The 21,829-nt window shown below is 43.8% G+C and overlaps 2 protein-coding genes across 2 annotated transcripts in view; one reads left to right on the top strand and one right to left on the bottom strand.

The window, feature by feature from the left end:
• The window catches only part of LOC138948993 (slit homolog 2 protein-like), a 15,268-nt gene extending 1,004 nt beyond the window's left edge, over positions 1–14,264 (top strand). The window contains exons 2-6 of the mRNA XM_070320688.1: positions 1–389; positions 3,122–3,675; positions 6,805–7,056; positions 7,911–8,118; positions 11,131–14,264. The exon at positions 1–389 is cut by the window's left edge and continues 120 nt beyond it. Coding sequence (XP_070176789.1) covers positions 1–389; positions 3,122–3,675; positions 6,805–7,056; positions 7,911–8,118; positions 11,131–12,936 — 3,209 coding nt within the window. The 3' untranslated portion in view covers positions 12,937–14,264. The remainder of the gene's footprint in view (positions 390–3,121; positions 3,676–6,804; positions 7,057–7,910; positions 8,119–11,130) is intronic.
• Positions 1–21,829, bottom strand: part of LOC138948995 (aspartate--tRNA ligase, mitochondrial-like) — a 38,337-nt gene that overhangs the window by 12,553 nt on the left and 3,955 nt on the right. Inside the window, exons 6-11 of the mRNA XM_070320691.1 lie at positions 21,682–21,728; positions 20,876–20,947; positions 20,090–20,194; positions 17,395–17,574; positions 16,308–16,412; positions 15,606–15,674 (exon numbers count right to left, since the gene is read on the bottom strand). Of these exons, the coding sequence (XP_070176792.1) occupies positions 15,606–15,674; positions 16,308–16,412; positions 17,395–17,574; positions 20,090–20,194; positions 20,876–20,947; positions 21,682–21,728 (578 nt within the window). The remainder of the gene's footprint in view (positions 1–15,605; positions 15,675–16,307; positions 16,413–17,394; positions 17,575–20,089; positions 20,195–20,875; positions 20,948–21,681; positions 21,729–21,829) is intronic.

Here is a 21,829-nt window from a genome sequence, read left to right as displayed (position 1 = left end):
CGGACTGCCCCACCATGTGCACGTGCACGGACGACAACCTGACAGTCAACTGCTCCAACCGCGGCTTCCTGCGCCTGCCCCACCTGTCCCCCCTCATCACTAAATTGGACCTGTCCAACAACCTTCTGGGCCCCATGATCAACGGGTCCTTCGAGCGTCTGCGCCACCTGCGAGAAGTGGACCTGTCCCGGAACAACTTCATCCGTCTACAGCTGTGCACCTTCACGGGGCTGTTGCACTTGAGAAAGGTAGATCTCCATGGCAACCGACTGAGGAGCCTGCCCAGTAGTCTCTTCGCGGACAACGGGGAGCTGGAGGTGCTTGACCTGAGCCACAACGACTTTGATGAGTTGCCTGACCTCCTGCTGCATAGCATTCCTTCCCTCAAGGTAAGAATTGTTTTATTTTTTCTTATTTCTTCTCGTTTGACTGTAACAGTGGTCCCAATCCCCGTTAAATCCCCCCCCCCCCCCCCCCCCCACCGTTTAAGATTGAGAAAAACAGTTCTTCAGCTGGAGGTGTTTGACCTGAGTCACAACGACTTTGACGAGTTGCCTGGTCACCTCCTACACAGTGTTCCTGCGCTTAAGGTAAGGGTAGTTGCTTTCTTGGTTTTTTTGTTTTGTTTTTTGTACAGAGGTCCCAGTCCCCCCTCTTTTTTTTTAAGACAGCCCAAAACTGAGCAAACCATGTCTTGAGGTGGAGATATTGGACCTGAATCACAACGACTTTGACTAGCTGTCTGACTTCCTCCTTCACAGCATTCCTTCGCTCAGTGTGGGTTTTGTTCACGCATCTGTGGGTACTTGTACTTCAATATAATCTTTTCGATGTTTCCACTTTTCAATTTTTAAAGGAATGCTGAATGCTGGTCTATCGAACTTTGAAGGTTTTCATTTCTGTATTATTAAAGGCGCGTTCGTTCCCGTGCAACCGATTCGGGTTCCCATCTGTCCAGACTTTTACTTTGGATTTTGTTTATTTGTTTGCTTAACGCCCAGCCGACCACGAAGGGCCATATCAGGGCGGTGCTGCTCAGTTTGACATACAACCTGCGCCACACACAAGACAGAAGTCGCAGCACAGGCTTCGTGTCTCACCCGTCACATTATTCTGACACCGGACCAACCCGTCCTAGCACTAACCCCATAATGCCAGACGCCAGGCGGAGCAGCCACTAGATTGCCAATTTTAAAGTCTTAGGTATGACCCGGCCGGGGTTCGAACCCACGACCTCCCGATGACGGGGCGGACGCCTTACCACTAGGCCAACCGTGCCGGTCATACTTTGGCTAGGACCATCCCCCCATTTGGACACGTTCCAATAACAAACAGCCTATAGCCACTATCTATGCACAATGAGAATTTCTCTTTGAAAAAATCCTTATCTGACATTATTGTTGTCCAGTGAAATTAAAGGTACTGAACTTGTCAAATCCAGGTGCACGGAGCCCCTGGGGCTTTTAGTCATACATCAGGCAGCTATCCGTTAGAAGAACTACCAAGTTTCATTGACTTGCACCCAAAGAGTCCAGAACTGCGATTTTTTTACGAATTAATTTCGTACTCGGACCCGGCTGGTCTTGACCTATTTTTGGATCTAAATTTAGATCAGGTAGATCACCACATCATGCACAAAAAGACACGTCACTAAAAGCAAACTATGTCAGACGTCATCATGAGTTTGTGTAAAACAAAATGGAGGCCGGAATCACTCAAGTTGAATCGAACTCCGACCAAACACCAACGTAATAACTAGGTTAATTTATGCACTCGCGTGAACAAGAAACTGTCGAGCTTCACAGATGTCGTCGTTGGGTAGTTTTGGGTTTGTTTTACTACCATAGGAGGATTTTTGAACTGTAAATGCACTCAGCTGCAACAAAAACGCAAAACGAAGGCTGTGAGCTGCACTGTGCCTTTAATTAATAAATAAAAGTTCCCATCTTTACTGGCAGCAGCCGAGCTGATCGTTGGTATGTGTCCAAATGGAGGGATGGTCTTATTGACTCTTAAAAAATTAAGTAGATGTGCAACGCCAAGGCACTGCATACCCCAGCGAAAGACAAACTTCTCTCTTACTCTCTATCTCACACACACACACACACACGAACACACACACGCACACACACACACGCACACCCCCCCAAGTTACACACGTACACACATACACACTCACTCACACGCACTCACTCACACACACTTCATACACACAAAACACACCCCCATACGCACATATAGACAGACGGACATAAACACCTTTGCAAACAAACACACATACACACACTTACGCACACGCACATACACACACCCACCCACTCTCTCTCTTTCTCTCTCTTTCTCTCTTATACAAACAGACACACACCCACACACACACACTGTACATACGCACGCACACACACACACATACACACACACACACACACACAGTAACACCAACACATGTGCTCAAAATGAACACAAACACACACACTGCGCGAGAGAGAAAGACTACAGGGAGGCATGACGTCATGATGCAATAATTGACGTCAAAGACTTTTGACCGTGACGTAATTTTCTCACGCGAGCTTTATCCACAGTCTTGAACCACACACAAATAGACTTGGAAAGTACAGAATTTCTACCCGTCCAAAGCGGCCTTGGGTGGCGTTTGCTGAAAAAATGGGGGCGACTATTGCACCCACCGTATTTTTGTTAGTATGGTCCCAATTTTTGGTGAACTTCCATCTCCAACTGTAGCACGTAGCCGGGCACAAAGAATCCTTCTTTATCATGTATTATCGGTGTGAACATTTCTCAAGTCGATTACAGTATGTGGGATACCTCCAGCTTCGCTGGGATAAATGTTAAAAAAAAAGCCTGAACAGATCTGAGATGGTCACCCGAATTGTTTACACGGAAAGCACTGTGCCTTTAACACACTGAGGGCTAAATGCGTGTCTGTCATAAATCTCACTGTGTCCACGCACAAACACAAAATCTTAAAAAAATAAAAATAAAAAATAAAAATTGGGTAGCATCGTATTGTATGGCAGCTCGCTTTCCCCAGTAAGAAAGCAGCCCGAATTTCCATGAGGGTAACCTCAAAGGACTACATGAAATCGTATCCTTATCCTTACAGGTGCTAAACATGTCTCACAACCGAGCCTCACGCCTCAAGCTGGGACTGCGCTTCCAGCTCCTCACCCAGATCCAGGTGCTCGACCTCTCCCACAACCCCTTCACCAACGCCAGCAGCGACGCCTTCGAGATGGCCGAGACCTGGAACCACCTCGTTCCCCGCTCCCTCGACCTCTCCCACTGTCAGCTCCAAGACTTTGACGCCAACGCGCTCACCTCCATCCCTGGGCTGAAGAACCTGAGCCTCGCGGGAAACTCTATGCTGTCTTTTTCTACCGTGGTGGACGTTCTCAAGACGCTGGAGACCTCGGGGTTGGAGGTGGTGAACCTCTCCAACATGAGTATTGCTGATCCTGGGCTGTTCTCCGATGTCCGTCTCATGCTGTTGAAGGATCTGGATTTGTCTGGGAACTTGATCGGTTCGGTCCCTGCCGCCACGTTCGGGAATATCGGGAGCCTGGAGAGGCTGGACATCAGTGGGAATTTGCTGACGAGTCTTGACGAGGGGTTTGAGGACCTGATGAATCTGGTGGAGCTCAACATTTCGCACTGCAGGTACATTCATGCTGCTCTGTGTTAGTTCATGTGGGTTTGGTTTTCTTTTTCTTTTTTAACACTTAGTTCCTGTCTACCTTTTTACACCCCCGGTATAGGGGTGTGTATAGGTTTCGCTCGATGTGTTTGTTTGTTTGTTTGTTTGTTTGTGTTCGCATATAGATCTCAAGAATGAACGGACCGATCGTCACCAAACTTGGTGAACAGGTTCTATACATTCCTGAGACGGTCCTTACAACAAGAAGAGCAAACGCTCGATCGAGTCACTTTCGCAGTTCTGAATATTATATGAGGCATCAGATGGACAGGAAGAAATTGCTATTCACAACACAATGAGTCACGTTCACATAAAATTTGAGCCCGGTCACTTTTATAGTTTCCGAGAAAAGCCCAACGTTAAGTTGTGTGTTGCCGAACAGAAAAGGCTAGTTATCTCCCTTGTTTTTCTGATAACGTTCGTAAAAGGCTACAGATGTAAATACTTTGATGTAAAGAATAATCCTACAAAGTTTCAATCACATCCGATGAACTTTGTCAAAGATATAAAATGTCTAATTTTTCCTTTGACGCTGACCTGTGACCTTGAAAAAGGTCAAAGGTCAACAAAACCATCGTTAAAGTGTAGAGGTCATTGGAGGTCACGACTAAACAAAATATGAGCCCGATCGCTTTGATAGTTTCCGAGAAAAGTCCAACGTTAAGGTGGTGTCTACGGACGGCCGGCCGGCCGGCCGGCCGGCCGGACAGACTAACACTGACCGATTACATAGAGTCACTTTTTCTCAAGTGACTCAAAAAATTGGGACCAATCAAACACACGGTTAGGGAGTTATTGGTGGATTAAAATTATACAAGGACTTATAGAGGGACATCTTAATGGTCAAAGGGAAATAACCATTCTCACTCAGTCACTGCCACCAACTGAGAAGGTTATTTCCCTTTGACGGGGGTGTTTTTCCTACCTCGGAGGAATTTCTTGTTTTGTCTGTCTTTCGTTGTAACCCTGAGTATTTCTTTCTATTTTACTTACTTGCATAATTTAACTAGTTGCATTTTCTTGTCTTGAAAAACGTTCCCTGGAGCACTAATTAATGAGAATTGTTAATGATAGATCAATAATCAGAAAAAACATGGTGTGGTGGGGAGAGGGTGAGGGATGGAGGAACGATGTAATTCCCTGTGTGAGCGAAAGTATTGCGCACCAAAGAAATATCAAAACGTGCGATGCTCACTAGCAAACTACACGCACAAGAAAGGCACTTTTGAGATAGGTCCTAATTTTACTCAACTTCACACAACAAAACTCGATCCACAGCTCGAGAAACAAATATCTGTATATGTAGTATTACTAGGGAGTACACTACATGTAAAAGAAAGGCACTTTTGAGATCGGTCCTAAATTTACTCTAACTCAACTTAACACAACAAAACTCCACAGCTTAATCCAGAAAAAAATATCTGTATAATTATGTAGTATTATGGGGGAAAAATTAAGCCTCTTGCTTCTTTTTCCAGGCTCTGAATATGTAATACAGTGGTACCTCTATATAACGACTTTGAAAATGTTACCGAAATTCGGTCGTTATATGGAGGGGTCGTAATATGGGGGAGTTGGTTTGTTATGTTCATGTCCGGGTCCGTCACTGATCCGGATTGAATGACATGGGCGTTTTGATTGATGCCGCCCACAGAGTAATGATATTCTTTGCTTAAAGTTAAACGATTATGGTAACCAGTTTTCTATTCAATTAATTACCCACACAAAGTTTTCTTGCCCCGTAACTATTCAAGAGTTATGGTTTGCAATAAACACACTGAGGTCGAACAAAAGCATGCGGTCCCAAAGCATGCACATCGATGACGATGTCGATAACATTACCAGTTACTGATCAGTCATACGATACCCAGCAAGGATTTGGTTAAAAACAAAGACACAGTGTCCCAAACGCAAGGTACCGAACGTAAAGAACGGCGGCAGTGTGTTGAAACTGATGTAAAATTGTAGCGAAAAGCGTCAGTTTTCACGATGAAACGCTCGCTCCTTCAAGGGACATCTCTGCACTTCGGACTGTCCAGGGAGTTGAGTAATTTAGGACACTCCACTACTCATCTTCAAACTTCACTGACGGGATTCTGATGAGAATTTATTGATTCAACCAAACGCGCGGTTGTATATCGCGTCACTCGGTCACGGATCGGGGAAAGCACAAAAAAAGTTCCAGATTTCGAAACCATGTTCTGGCGTCGGCCATTTTTAGCTTGACAGAAAACACTTGCACGTGCTTCGTTGACGTACATCGCAAAATTTCATGACGTCGCCACAACTTTTGGTTTTGGTTCGATGTGCGGATTACTTTCATGACGTTTCTGTAACTTTGCGTGTTTTTAGGTAAGAGTTACTGCACAGGTCTGTGCGAAATGAAGCAGAGATCTTGCAAATGAGCTTTATCTAGAGTCATAATAACGTAATGACCTGATATAGAAACGAAAACCCGTGGCTTCAGCTGTTTGCGTGCCGAAGTGATGTTGCACACGGAAAGGATTTCCGCAAGTTTTGAGCGTCCGTATCGCGCACTGACTCGACTGGAGATATAATTAGAGTAAACCAAGCCCATGATAATTTTGGGAAAAATGGTTATAAGTCAGCGTATGGACGGTCGTATGTCGTATTAGAGAGGGGGACGTAGTACGGAGGTGAGAAATACTAAGACAAAGAAGGAGAAAAAATCCGTCAGAGAAAAGTCGGTCGTATCATTCAGGGACCCGTAAAATAGAGGGGTCGTAAAGGGAGGTACCACTGTATTACTGAGGAGCAAAATTAAGCCTCTTGCTTCTTTTTCCAGGCTCTGTATATATGTAGTATTACTGAGGAGCAAAAATAAGCCTCTTGCTTCTTTTTCCAGGCTCTGTATATGTAGTATTACTGAGGAGCAAAATTAAGCCTCTTGCTTTTTCCAGGCTCTGTATATGTGGTAATACTGAGGAGCAAAATTAAGCCTCTTGCTTCTTTTTCCAGGCTCTGTATATATGTAGTATTACTGAGGAGCAAAAATAAGCCTCTTGCTTCTTTTTCCAGGCTCTGTATATGTAGTATTACTGAGGAGCAAAGCCTCTTGCTTCTTTTTCCAGGTTGTCGTCATTCAAAGGCTCCCCAGTGGGCCGCATGCAGCAGCTGAACGTGCTGGACCTGTCTCACAACCGCTTACTGGACGCCACGGAGGTCAGCCTCTCTGCGCTGCGAGGTCTTCGGGAGCTGGACCTGAGTTTCAACACTCTGCAGGCCGTTGTTCTGCCTGGTGACTGCAGTCATCTCGTGACGCTCAACTTCGCTTCTAACGCCTTGACAAGTCTGCCTTCTATGCCAAATATGCGCAGTCTAAGGTGAGGCCCGGGAGAGAGACGGTTGAACAACGCAAAGGATGGGTTGTTTTGACATTCTAAATTGTTTTGAGTACATATAGATTATTCACTCAGCTTCACCTCTGACCTCTTAAAAATCCTGATGTCCATGCACAAAATGCCCAGCCTCAGGTGAAGTCCAGGGAAGGACAGCAATGTAGTTGAAAAGGACAAAATATGGTTAGTTATGGCATCCTAAGGTTTTAGGTACAATACATTACAATACATTATTCTATCAACTTCGCCTCTACTGCACTGATAAGTCTGCCTTCCATGTCAAATATGCGCAGTCTTAGGTGAGTCTTGCAAAAGACATCAATGTGGTTGAAGAGGTGGATGAAGAAGAAAATACTAAATTCTAAAGGTCTTGGTTACCATAAATTATTCACAGAAGTTAGCCTGTAAACACGCAGAGACTAACATAGACAGCATTGTGTTTGGACATGACAATTTAAGGTCTAATTTTGACAGTCTAACGTTTTGGGGTACAGTATAGATTATTCCGTCAAGTTCGCTTCTAACGTCTTGAAAGTCTGCCTATTTCCAATATGTGCAGTGTTAGATGAGGCCTGCAAAAGACGTACTGTAATGTGGTTAAGAGAACAATTTAAGGATAGTGTAGAGTTTGTAGGTACATAGAGTCCTCACAATTAAGTTGCGGTGGCTATATTGCAAATTGCACAACATACAACTTAGTCCACCAAACGTGTCCTTACATTGAAGGTGTCCTCTCATGAGAGGTGTCCTGTCATCAGAGGGGCCTCACAACACCGGTACTACATACTATTTATCATTTAATGCATAACACACTCATCATTCTTGAATTTTATCAACAGGTTCTTTGACGCTCATGACAACAATGTGCAGTCGCTGAGCGCCTTCCTGTTTACGGAGGCATCACATATCGAGGTGGCCAACTTCAGCCAGAATGACCTGGCCAGCGTTGACCACCGGGCTTTTCTCCCCGCCTCCCCTCAAGTCATTGACCTGTCGCACAACTTCCTCACTCACACTCAGTTCTTCAGCTGGACTACAACGAAGGAGGTATGAATGGGTTTTGTTGTAAGTTGCAACTGTTGTTCCTTTAAAGGTATCACTGTTCCCCTGTGTATGGTGGGCCCCCCTCCCCTCCACACACACACACACACATACACACACACACACACACCTTCTAAGATCCTTGCTGTAAAACACACACACACACACACACACACACACACACCTTCAAAGATCCTTGTTGTAAAACACCCAGACCCACACACACACCTTCTAAGATCCTTGTTGTAAAACACACACGCACACCCACACACACACACACACACACACACACACACCTTCTAAGATCCTTGTTGTAAAACACACACACACACACACACACACACACACACACACACACACACACACACACACACACACACACACACACACACACGCACACACACACCTTCAAAGATCCTTGTTGTAAAACACACACACCCACACACACATACACACACCCACACACACATTCTAAGATCCTTGTTGTAAAACACACACACCCACACACACACACACCCACACCTTCTAAGATCCTTGTAAAACACTGGTGCGCGCGCACGAACGAACGCACACACACACACACACACACACACACACACACACACACACACGCACGCACGCACGCACGCACGCACGCACACACACACACACACACACACACGTGGTATTTTGGCCAAGGTTGCAGTGCGCACTCGCACAAAATCAAGTACACAGTTACGTTGTTATTCTGCTGTGACGGTAAAGGCAGATAGTGTGTGTTCTGTTCATGTTTTGGTATCGCTAACGAAATGCAGACAAGTTTTTTTTCCAGTTTTCATTTGTATAAAATGGATACATGGAGAAATGAGAGAGAATCAGTTATGAGAGAGAATCAGTTATGATAGTGAATACCTACCCTATGAGTGTGACTGACGGGTCTGTGTGTGTGTGTGTGTGTGTGTGTGTGTGTGTGTGTGTGTGTGTGTGTGTGTGTGTGTGTGTGTGTGTGTGTGTGTGTGTGTGTGTGTGTGTGTGTGTGTGTGTGTGTGTGTGTGTGTGTGTGTGTGTGTGTGTGTAACTGAGTCAGTATGTACAACCAGCCAACTCTTTTTTTTTGACCACCTATTGCAACCATGAACACAGGCACTGAAATAAATGTTACAATCTCTCTGTTGAAGGATATGCTCCAAATGTCCACCGCGTTGAATGCGCCGTGCAAAATTGTCCACCACGCGGACACACTCTGCCTCTGGAATCCTCCTGATCTTTGTTGTTATTGCAGCTTTCAAGTCCATGATTGTCTGGGGGTTGTCCTCATAGACGTGGTCTTTCAAATAACCCCACAAATAGAATCGGGGGGGTTAAGGCAGGTGGACAATTTTGCACGGCGCATTCAGGAGTGTCTCCGTCAACGCGGTGGACATTTGGAGCATATCCTTCAACGTCGCTAACATGTGGACCACACAACCGAAATGACTCCAACTTTCAGAACTTAATTTTTATCATCTTACGTTGATGTGTGTTAAAAATAAACTCAATCCATTCACATTTGTAGCAGCTGTGAGTACTTTTATGGGTTGCACTCATTTTGGGTCCCCCTGTACAGTACAAGCATCTTGTACTTGGACACATACCAACAAATCAATAGGGTGGCTGTGAATTTTGCTAATGATTTAATTTCGCAGATTAAAGGTACTGAACTTGTCAAATCCAGGTGCACGGAGCCCCTGGGGCTTTTAGTCATACATCAGGCAGCTATCCGTTAGAAGAACTACCAAGTTTCATTGACTTGCACCCAAAGAGTCAAGAACTGCGATTTTTTTTCGAATTAATTTTGTACTCGGACCCGGCTGGTCTTGACCTATTTTTGGATCTAAATTTAGATCAGGTATAGATCACCACATCATGCACAAAAAAGACACGTCACTAAAGCAAACTATGTCAGACGTCATCATGAGTTTGTGTAAAACAAAATGGAGGCCGGAATCACTCAAGTTGAATCGAACTCCGACCAAACACCAACGTAATAACTTAGGTTAATGTATGCACTCGCGTGAACAAGAAACTGTCGAGCTTCACAGATGTCATCGTTGGGTAGTTTTGGGTTTGTTTTACTACCATAGGAGGATTTTTGAACTGTAAATGCACTCAGCTGCAACAAAAACACAAAACGAAGGCTGTGAGCTGCACTGTGCCTTTAACATTGGTGTCACTGACAAAGTGGATACAACAACACAAATGTCGATCTGTACAGACAGCAGGCAGGTTTTTGGTAACAGTTTAGTAGTTGAATCAATCAATCAATATGAGGCTTATATCGCGCGTATTTCGTGGGTACAGTTCTAAGCGCAGGGATTTTTTAATTTTTTAATTTTTTTTAATTTTTTTTTATTTCGGCGCATATCCTACTTTTCACGGCCTATTATTCCAAGTCACACGGGTATTTTGGTGGACATTTTTATCTATGCCTATACAATTTTGCCAGGAAAGACCCTTTTGTCAATCGTGGGATCTTTAACGTGCACACCCCAATGTAGTGTACACGAAGGGACCTCGGTTTTTCGTCTCATCCGACTAGTAGTTGAGAACATTGTTATTACTCAGTACATGTATTTAAATATAATGCTAATGTTGTAGTGTTTCGTTTGTCTTTGTTACATGCACCACCACTGCCATTTCTCCATGTGAGATAATAAAGTTAATTTGATTTGATTTGATGAGTCCATGTGGGAGGGTGGTCTTATCTCTGGTAAAAGCCTCGACTGGTCTGAGATGGTGATGTGAATTGTTTACAGGGGAAGTACCAGAGTGTCTTAAAACCCTCTAAAGAATAAAAAATAATTTATATCTTTAAAAAGAGGGAGCCCACAAAAGCAGGATGATTGAAGTTTTAACAGTTCACGTGCTAACAAAATAGCAGAAAAGGAAGAATTGTTATGCCAAATGCAGACGTTTCCTTGAAGCATGAAATCATTCAGTGTAATGCACTTTTCTGTGTACGCTCTTCTAATCCTCTATTCTCTTCTTGTTACTTGTTAGGTGTACCTGCACAACAACAAACTGAACTTCCTGGACCAACAGACGTTTTACGGCATGGACCGCATGAAGGTCCTTGACCTTCGTCACAACAACCTCTCCACCCTCGACGACAACACCTTCAAGTACCTTAGCAACCTCAGCAGCCTTCGTCTCTCCGACAACTCCTTGCAGATGATCGACTTCTTCGGCCTCTTCAGGTCCTTGAAGTCACTGGAGAACCTCGACCTGGGCTACAACCTCATCAAGGAGATGAACACCACGTCCTTCAAGCCGCTCATCAAGGTCAAGGTCGTGTCCTTGAGAAAGAACAAGATGAAGGTCGTTCCTGCGGAGCTCTTCGAAGACCTAGAAAAGCTGGAAGAAGTGGACGTTTCCGGAAACCCGTTCCACTGTGGGTGTGAGCTGCTACCCTTACAAGCTTGGTTGAAGAAGACCAAGGTTCAAATCCGACAGAGGTTTGACCTGAATCTGACCAACATGTGCCAATCGCCGCCAGAGCACAGGGGGAAGCTAGTGACGATGTACGAAGTCGGACAGTTCCAGTGTAATACTAAGATGCTGTACATGATCGTCTTTGGTTCTGTGGGAGCGTTGGGGATCGTGGTGGGCGTGATATCCAGCCTGGTGTGTCACTACTACAGCAAATGGAGGAAGACTCACGGAGGCAAACCACACCATCACCATCACAAACACAAGAAGACCAAAGACGACAACCGCAAAGAGAAGAACATCAACAGGGTGGACCTGGTCCGTGTTTCCAAGCGGTCAGACCCTTACGGAAAGCAAGAACTGGTCAACGGCTGGGTGGCCTCCAAGCAGCTAAAGGTGGCTGACAAGAACCTTGACCCACAGAGCCACAAGAAACACCAGCAGGGACCCCCACGTCCACCTTGGCCCGAGCGACTCAGCGGCCACAGCAGACGAGACGAGAAGGAGCGAAAAGAAAGGTCAAGGTCAATGCCAAGGCAAGAGGCGGTGGACTACTCAAGACGCAACAGCGCAGACCGAAGGATTCGATCCGTCTCGGAGAGCGTCCCTCTCCGAGCTTCTCAGCAACACTACAGAAATGACAGAGCGCGGTCAGCAGGACCAGTCCGGGACGACCGCTACTACCAACAGTACCCGCCTTTTGCTGTCAGCCTCAGGCATGTACCGGATCGCTGGGAGGAAGCACAGGCCTACCCTTCGTGGAATCCTCCTCCAGCAGTTCGAGGGATGAACTACCGCGAGGCCGGACGTTACTACACCCTCCCCTACCCTGCCCCTTGGCCGCGCAATCTTCCCTACGGACCTGACTACCCCTACAGGGTGAGGAGATCTGAAGAAGAGGAGTACCACCGAGCAAGACAGACCCGGGCTCTTCCATACCCCCCGAGGGACATTAACAGGGACAGACAAACCCCCAACGGCTATCGAAACAACCAGCACCCAGACCACGAACGCTACGTTCAACCCCCTCGTCACAGCGAATACGAAAACGTTAGAGAATACAGGGAAGGGGGTCAGAGGATCGTCAGAGATGAGAGAGCTTACCAAGAACCTTCACCCGACCACAGACAAGAATACGAAAGCAGACGCCAAGCTGAAGAAAGGAAAGAAGAGAGCAACGAACAGGGAAAGGAGATGAATGGTAACGAAGAAAATCGCACGGCGTCAGAGCAAACTAATCCAATGAAAAGGGGAACCAGCGATGCTCAGATTCACAGGCGAGACTCTGAGTACCGCAATGCTATGGACAATCCCATTGGTCCAAGGGCTGCGTCCTCGCCTGTGCTTGCGGATGACAAGGCTTCTGATTGGTTATGAGGCTAGATTATTATGTAATACATAATCCAGCATAGCCGTGTGTGTGTGTGTGTGTGTGTGTGAGAGAGAGAGAGAGAGAGAGAGAGAGAGAGAGAGAGAGAGAGAGAGAGAGAGAGAGAGAGAGAGAGAAAGAGAGAGAGAGAGCATATTTGTGCAATCAATATAAAGTGAGCACATACACCAAAAGAGAGTAATGTAGACAATTATAATGTGTATGCACATGTATATATGCATGTGAGAATGTGTAACCTTATATGTGCATGCATGCCTGTCTATGAAACTGTACGCATGAGGGATAGATGGACTGGTGCGAGTTAGGGAGCTTCTATTTTTTTTACATTGAAAATGCAGACTCCAATTATTGTGTATGGGTCTGATCAGAGGACAAAAAGGGGAGATCATCTATTTTTAATTTTATGTCCAGAGAACAATTGTGGCTTTTTTTGTAAATGTCACTACACACACAAATTGTATCTATCTAATTTTATGTCTCAAATTGTATGCTATTTGCACCAGTTTTCACATTTGTACATATTACACACAATCCACATTTAATATGGACAAAGCGTCAATAGGTACATGTAACACAAATGTAAAATAAAGTGCTTGCCTCCAGATATTTCATGCTTTGATGCTCTGCTGTAAAATGAACCAGTATGTTTCCATCATTTGCCAAGTAAATTACTTGTTTTTCACACTGACCATGTCAGTTTCACACATACAGTAAACCTTTCCCCCCCCCCCCCCCCCCCCCATTTTGAGACTCCCTCCCTGTTTCTCAGATTTGTTGTCCATACTTCCTGTACATTTACCACCATTTTAAGACTCCCTCCCAGGGACGGCCAAAATCGCTAAATTTTAACTCGCCAGCCGGACGAGTAACTTCAAGAAAGTCACAAGCCCGGCAGAAAGTTCGCTGGCCCGGTACATTTCACAGTTGATCTGCCGTGTTTATATGGCTTTAAAACTCGATATTACAACCATAAGGGTCGCATTTGACCAACATTTCCATTGGCCAGCCGGGCGAGATGCCAGGCGGTTTCTACTAGCCCGGCGGATTTTTTAATCGCCCCTGGTGACGATTTGGCCATCCCTGCCTCCTCTTTTAGATCTGATTTTCTCAAGATTTTTGGAGGGCCAAAAGGGGGGGTTTCACTGTATCAAATCAAACTTATGCTTTCATCATTCCACGATCGATTTTGATGCACACTTCTACGAATGCTCAAATTGTATCACTGTTGTATATATTGTGAAGAGCTTAGACTTGTGAATTTCCTTTCAAATTTGTCAAAACAAGTATTGAAATAAAATAAATGAACTCAAGAAAACTGTCTTTATCATGATTCGTTGATGACACAACCATTTGTCGAAAGTAGCGTAGGCACCCGGTCTGCTCCCCGCCTAAAAAGGCCAGTGCCGTTCCGTCTTCGAGGGACTGCGTGGGTTTCATTTCGGAGTTTTCCTTCTCCTAGACGAGTTTCCTTCCATGGATGATGAGCCTCCTCTACCCTCGTTTTGAATTCAGAGTGGTCTTCTCTTAGGATAGCTGCCTGCCAGGGTTGACGAGCCTATCCTGCCCGGCTATTTGACCCATAGCTGGGGTTGTCTTTATCAGAAAATGGCTTGAGGACTTTTAGCTTCTTCCTCTTTTGCCCTACTGAGCTTTTTACTCTCAGGATCACCTTACAGAAAGAGTTTTGTGTGTGTCAACGTTCTGTACCTTGCCATGTGGGCAGCATGATGCCGTCTGTCAGGGAGTGCGTGCTAGGTATCTGTGTGTTTTCAAGTCCCTAGTCTTTCGCTGAAAACTTGGTATCTGTGCTAGGTATCTGTGTGTTTTCAAGTCCCTAGCCTTTCGCTGAAAACTTGGTATCTTAAAAGAGTGCATGAGTGTTTTTGCAATCATTTATACACAAGGGTGGTACAATTCTGTCCGCTTAGAGTCTGCACTTAACAATTGACTCTGGGAAATGGAGGAAAATCCCTGCTGTACCAGGGCATCAAACCCATGCTAATAGCGACAAACTGGTTACAAAGCCAGCAGGCTTTCGATTGAAATACGGGCAAACCCAGCTTGAAGACTGCATGAGTGATGTTCTTGCTAAATGTCAGCTTGCATGCACACACAAACGCATACAGAGAGACTCATGATACACATCGCACATAGCTTTAGATTCTTGAAAGACACGAGAAAAAGGTGAGAGAGAAAAGAACTTACCATACAGAGCAACTCATGATACACATCGCACATCATTGCCTTAGATTCTTGAAAGACACGAGAAAAAGGTGAGAGAGAAAAGAACTTACCATGCAGAGCAACTCATGATACACATCACACATCATTGCTTTAGATTCTTGAAAGTCATGGGAAAAGGGTGAGAGAGAAAAAGAACTTACCATGCAGAGCAACACATGATACACATCACACATCATTGCTTTAGATTCTTGAAAGACACGAGAAAAAGGTGAGAGAAAAGTCAAAGAACTTACCATTCAGAGCAACTCATGATACATAATCGCACATCATTGCCTTAGATTCTTGAAAGACACGAGAAAAAGGTGAGAGAGAAAAGAACTTACCATGCAGAGCAACTCATGATACACATCACACATCATTGCTTTAGATTCTTGAAAGACACGAGAAAAAGGTGAGAGACAAAAGGACTTACCAGTGACTCAGGCAAATGCTGCTTTCCATGCTCCGTCACCTCCTGAATGTCTTTGTTTGACAAGTGGTCCTGAAAACAGAGTGAAAGGCATGAAACACACACAGCAGCCACTCAAGACTCAAGACTACAGTATAGTACAGTAGAACCCCCCTTTTAACACCCCCCACCCCCCCCCCCCTCCCCCCAACATTTTAAGGGCAGGTGGTCGTTATGAAGAGCTGGTCACTAGGGCAATTAAGTTCAACCGTTTAATGAACATACTTGCACATGAAAATACGAAATTGACAAGGGACATGTAGATTTATATACATGTTGTCACTCTGTTTACAAAATTCACTGTTAAATGTGTTGTGAAATGTCAGATAACGAGCAAGGCATAGAAAATATCAATGTCCTGTTCCTACTACAGTAGTACCTGTGATGAAAAGACACCCTTGGGACCAGCAAAAAGTGTCCGTACATGCATGGCAGGTGGCCTGTCATAACAGGTTTATTTTGTAGATAAGACAAATGGACCTCAGAATGTGTCCTTTTAAGGGAGGTGTCCTCTCATCGGAGGGGCCACACATCGCAGGTACCACTGTACTACCACTGGCTACAATCAATAACAAGAAAAAATTCCAATATACTCAGACATGGTCTCACAGACAGACAGACAGACAGACAGACAGACACACGCACGCACACACAGAGACAACTTACACAGCCATCAGGGATGCACAAGACTTGCACAGAACACTTGTTCAGGTCCACAGCACTAAAAGCAGGTACAGGGTGTGTTTTGAACATTTCCGTCACATTCTTCAGCTGAAACAAAATTAAATTTGTACTGAAAAAAATGCACTGTCTTCTTGACAGTTTTCTCCGTTACCTGTAATGTGTCGCAGTGATTCAAAGACTGTGCAAACCTGCAGATAAGCAAGCTTTCTTCATTCACCTAAAAATGACTAACTCAATGAATTATTCATTTGACAGAACTTACCTTGAAGACCTTGTGAGGTCAAAGCGCTAACAGTGATCAGATCTGTGAGCTTAATTTTCTTTTCTTTTTTCCAATATCAATTGGCTAATTCTTTTCCTCCCCCGAAAGTGGCATCTTAATCGCGGGATAAAAACGGTCATACACGTTAACAAGAAGAGCAAACGCTCGATCGAGTCACTTTCGCAGTTCTGAATATTATATGAGGCATCAGATGGACAGGAAGAAATTGCTATTCACAACACAATGAGTCACGTTCACATAAAATTTGAGCCCGGTCACTTTTATAGTTTCCGAGAAAAGCCCAACGTTAAGTTGTGTGTTGCCGAACAGAAAAGGCTAGTTATCTCCCTTGTTTTTCTGATAACGTTCGTAAAAGGCTACAGATGTAAATACTTTGATGTAAAGAATAATCCTACAAAGTTTCAATCACATCCGATGAACTTTGTCAAAGATATAAAATGTCTAATTTTTCCTTTGACGCTGACCTGTGACCTTGAAAAAGGTCAAAGGTCAACGAAACCATCGTTAAAGTGTAGAGGTCATTGGAGGTCACGACTAAACAAAATATGAGCCCGATCGCTTTGATAGTTTCCGAGAAAAGTCCAACGTTAAGGTGGTGTCTACGGACGGCCGGCCGGACGGCCGGCCGGACAGACTAACACTGACCGATTACATAGAGTCACTTTTTCTCAAGTGACTCAAAAACCCACTCGTGCAAAAACATGAGTGAACGTGGGCGTTTCAGCCCGTGAACGAAAAAGAAGAAGAAGACTAATTCTTTGAATAAAAGTTGTCACAAGTAGCTACCTTCCATGCAAACCTCGTGTCTGGCTTGTCGCATCCATACTGTTTCATGCAGTCCTTGTAGGACAAGCGCTTGAAGGGCGTGGCGATTGTGCCCCTTTCTGACGGCCACGCATGTTGAAGCATGTCCTCTACCAGTGACATCACGCCCTCTGCACCCACAAAGGACATCTCAAGGTCAACCTGAAAACCAAATCCAAGCATGGGTCAAACAAAAACAAAAAAACAAAAGAAAAATCAGAAAGAAAACGCTTCAATGTCACAGATTTGTTTTTGTTCAATTAAATTCTTAACAAACACCAGCGACACATGTGAACTTGATTCAACAAAAATGTTAACACTGTGCACAGAACGCAGCAAGGTTGTTGAATTTTGTGTACATGTTCAAGTGGAAGGATAATGCTCTTGTTCTGTGTAAAAACCTGGACGGATCTGAGATGGCTGACATGATCTTTTACACAGGAAGAAATGCATTTTCAACAAACTGACAGAATCCAAAATCAGACAGACTGGCAACGTTCCAAATTTCTGAATTAAAAAAAAACAAGTCGCGTAAGGCGAAAATACAACATTTAGTCAAGTAGCTGTCGAACTCACAGAATGAAACTGAACGCAACGCAACGCAGCAAGACCGTATACTCGTAGCATCGTCACTCCACCGCCCGTGGCAAAGGCAGTGCCCGTGGAATTGACAAGAAGAGCGGGGTATTCGTTGCGCTGAGAAGGATAGCACGCTTTTCTGTACCTCTCTTCGTTTTAACTTTCTGAGCGTGTTTTTAATCCAAACATATCATATCTATATGTTTTTGGAATCAGGAACCGACAAGGAATAAGATGAAAGTGTTTTTAAATTGATTTCGAAAAAAAAATTTGATAATAATTTTTATATATTTAATTTTCAGAGCTTGTTTTTAATCCGAATATAACATATTTATATGTTTTTGGAATCAGCAAATGATGGAGAATAAGATAAACGTAAATTTGGATCGTTTTATAAATTTTTATTTTTTTTTACAATTTTCAGATTTTTAATGACCAAAGTCATTAATTAATTTTTAAGCCACCAAGCTGAAATGCAATACCGAAGTCCGGGCTTCGTCGAAGATTACTTGACCAAAATTTCAACCAATTTGGTTGAAAAATGAGGGCGTGACAGTGCCGCCTCAACTTTCACGAAAAGCCGGATATGACGTCATCAAAGACATTTATCAAAAAAATGAAAAAAACGTTCGGGGATTTCATACCCAGGAACTCTCATGTCAAATTTCATAAAGATCGGTCCAGTAGTTTAGTCTGAATCGCTCTACACACACACACACAGACAGACACACACACGCACATACACCACGACCCTCGTTTCGATTCCCCCTCGATGTTAAAACATTTAGTCAAAACTTGACTAAATGTAAAAAGAATGGTAGGTAAAAAGTTATTGGAACGTTATTATATTACTTCGCCGGCATTTTGCAAGCGAGCAGCTACACGATCTTGAGATAAGTTCATTATCTGTTTCATAAGTGTCTGTCTGTCTGTCAACTACAAAGACCTTTGGGTCGACGTACTAGTAAATTTACCGTTTTGTTTTCTCTATAATTAACGTTCCAATGAGCGCTTCTGGGGTGATAACGCGAGACAACTCCTGTGATCTTGCCGCGAGGTGGCGCCAGTTACCAGCTGAAAGAAAGAAGGGGCATAACCTCACCAGAACCGATCATTGTCTGTTTACCGTATAAAATGCACGACTTAAACACGAACTGTTACCAAACCGATATGCTATTTGGGACCAATGCAAGTTTTTTTTCCTTTCTCGTGTGATCTTGCCGCGAGGTGGCGCCAGTTACCAGCCGAAAGAAAGAAAGAGCATAACTTCACCAGAACCGCCCATTCTTGTTTTTTGATTTTAACACACTGAAAAAACAAAAGTTTCCATCTTCTTCTTCTTCTTCTGCGTTCGTGGGCTGAAACTCCCACGTACACTCGTGTTTTTGCACGAGTGGAATTTTACGTGTATGACCGTTTTTACCCCGCCATTTAGGCAGCCATACGCCGCTTTCAGAGGAAGCATGCTGGGTATTTTCGTGTTTCTATAACCCACCGAACTCTGACATGGATTACAGGATCTTTTCCGTGCGCACTTGGTCTTGTGCTTGCGTGTACACACGAAGGGGGATAAGCCACTAGCAGGTCTGCACATAAGTTGACCTGGGAGATCGGAAAAATCTCCACACTTAACCCACCAGGTGGCCGCGGCCGGGATTCGAACCCTCGACCTTCCGATTAAGAGAAAAGTTTCCATCAAATGTTACCATCCTGTGAACAGTCGTTGACAAAAACCCGATTCAGCCCCCGTGTGAGGTTCATCGTCCCTCCGAGTGAATCTCAGACGGTCACTCTTCTTTCGTCACTTCCACCAGGTTAACACTTTTTACCCCACCTATGTTGACCAAGATTTCTTTAGCCAAGACCAGCTGTGCTCAGCAGGTCACTCAGAATTGTAGTAACTGTGTAGTAACTGTGTATCAACACGCTGGAATGCAGGCGTTAGATGGACGTTACAGGAAGAGACTGAAGGTAACAGTCTGAGCAAATATATCCGCACCTGGTCAGATAAAGCCATATGAGTGGGTACGGATATATCCATACCTGGGAGACAATGAGTTAATTCGGGACTTTGCCATATTGTTTATTTCCACTGTACCTGCGTGAACTCTGGCTGCCTGTCAGGTTTGGCTCCCTCGTCACGGTAACACCTGGCGATCTGGAAGTAGCGGTCCAGTCCTCCTACCATCAACAGCTGTTTGAACTGATAACGCAGAGCACAACATCCATCATTTTATTCTAGCTACAGTCAAGCCTGTCCATTGCATACACCTAAGAAACTGACCAAAAGTGGTTGTTATATGTAGGTGTTTGCCATGAAAAGTTGCATTAAATGGAGGAAAAGTGGTTGAGGATACCTTGGGGTGGTCGTTGTGGCCAGGTGATCATAACTAAGAGGTGGTCGCCAGGGCAAGTTCGACTCTACATGTACATTTATTTTCAAATGTGAAAGCAGACATAGGTTCTTTTGCTAAACTTTGCATTCAATAAAAAAGACAAACTGTAGCTGCCATGCAGCTATTTGGCAGGGGAATTCATTTAACTTAATCTTCAAATTGAGGAAAACAAAAGGCACATATGTATATATTGCTTTAAAAAACAAGATGTTGGACGTCCATACAATTTAATTTCACTTGTTTAGAACATGCATTTACATTTTTCAAACTCACGGATACAGTTCAGCAGTGGCAGTCAACAAAATGCCAAAGCTTCCTTCTGTTAACTCACCAAAAACTTTGGTTTTATATGGGCAGATCTGCCAAACTTTTTCCACAATGGGAGAAAAAAACAGTCAAAGACTGCCTTAAATTTTTTTAAATTGCCAAAACGTATAGATTTTGACGAAGAAACAAATGCTGGCAATTAACATCCCTGAAACACATACCTGCTGTGGGCTCTGTGGCAAGCTGTAAAATTTCCCTGGTATGTGGCTAGGAACCACAAACTCTTTGGCACCCTGAAATCACACATTAGTCATCTCTCACAACAAAAAATGTTGGTTTAGGGTAACCTGACCCATAAAAATAGGGTTGGTAGGTAGGCTTTATTTATTTTATTTCTTAATTAAGTCGAGTTTGAATGAGGTTACTTCCCTTAGTCTCAGTATGGTTCGCAAAATGTGCCAACAGTTTTTTTGTTTTTTTTAGAAATGAAACAAATGTTTTAGGGTCGGCGGGAAAAAATAGGCTTGGTCGGGCTACCCTAAACCAACATTTTGTTTTGTTTGGCCTAACCATGTTGCAAGCAGCCACTAAGATGAATGTACTACATTGTGTATAACATTAGGACATTTTTTTTGTGATCAGAAAAGTAACTTGCAAACACAAGTTTAAGCTCACTGGGCATCAAAGTTAATGCGCTTTTTTTTATTAAAGACATCCATATCCAAGTTATCTTGATAGTCAACCGAAGGTAGAGTTAGAAAGATACAACTAAAATTAGTACAAAGGGGGATAATTAGCCACTAGCAGATCTGCCCATAAGTTGACATGAGAGATCGGAAAAATCTCCAACCTTTACCAACCAGTCGCAGCTGGGATTTGAACTCCAAGCCTTCCACATGGAAGGCCGTCTTAACCACTATGTTACTGCTTCATTCATATATTCATTTAGAAGCCCAACTTTATTTTTCATTTAGTTTCATCTTCCAAACAGTGCATTATTTCCAATTATAATTATCAGTATACTCACCCCTGGTGTTCGCCGAAAGAGAGTTGGGGTCTCCACTTCAACAAAATCTTTTAAAAAAACACAAAGACAAAAACATGTATGAAAAAACATCAGCGACAAAATACAGTACAATAACATAATCTCAAAATTCAAACAATTAATAGATATA

Source organism: Littorina saxatilis, linkage group LG15 (genome assembly GCF_037325665.1).
Source record: "Littorina saxatilis isolate snail1 linkage group LG15, US_GU_Lsax_2.0, whole genome shotgun sequence".
NCBI classification, from domain to species: domain Eukaryota; kingdom Metazoa; phylum Mollusca; class Gastropoda; order Littorinimorpha; family Littorinidae; genus Littorina; species Littorina saxatilis.
Note: the sequence above shows the minus strand (reverse complement) of the source record. Positions and strands in the feature narration are given on the sequence as shown.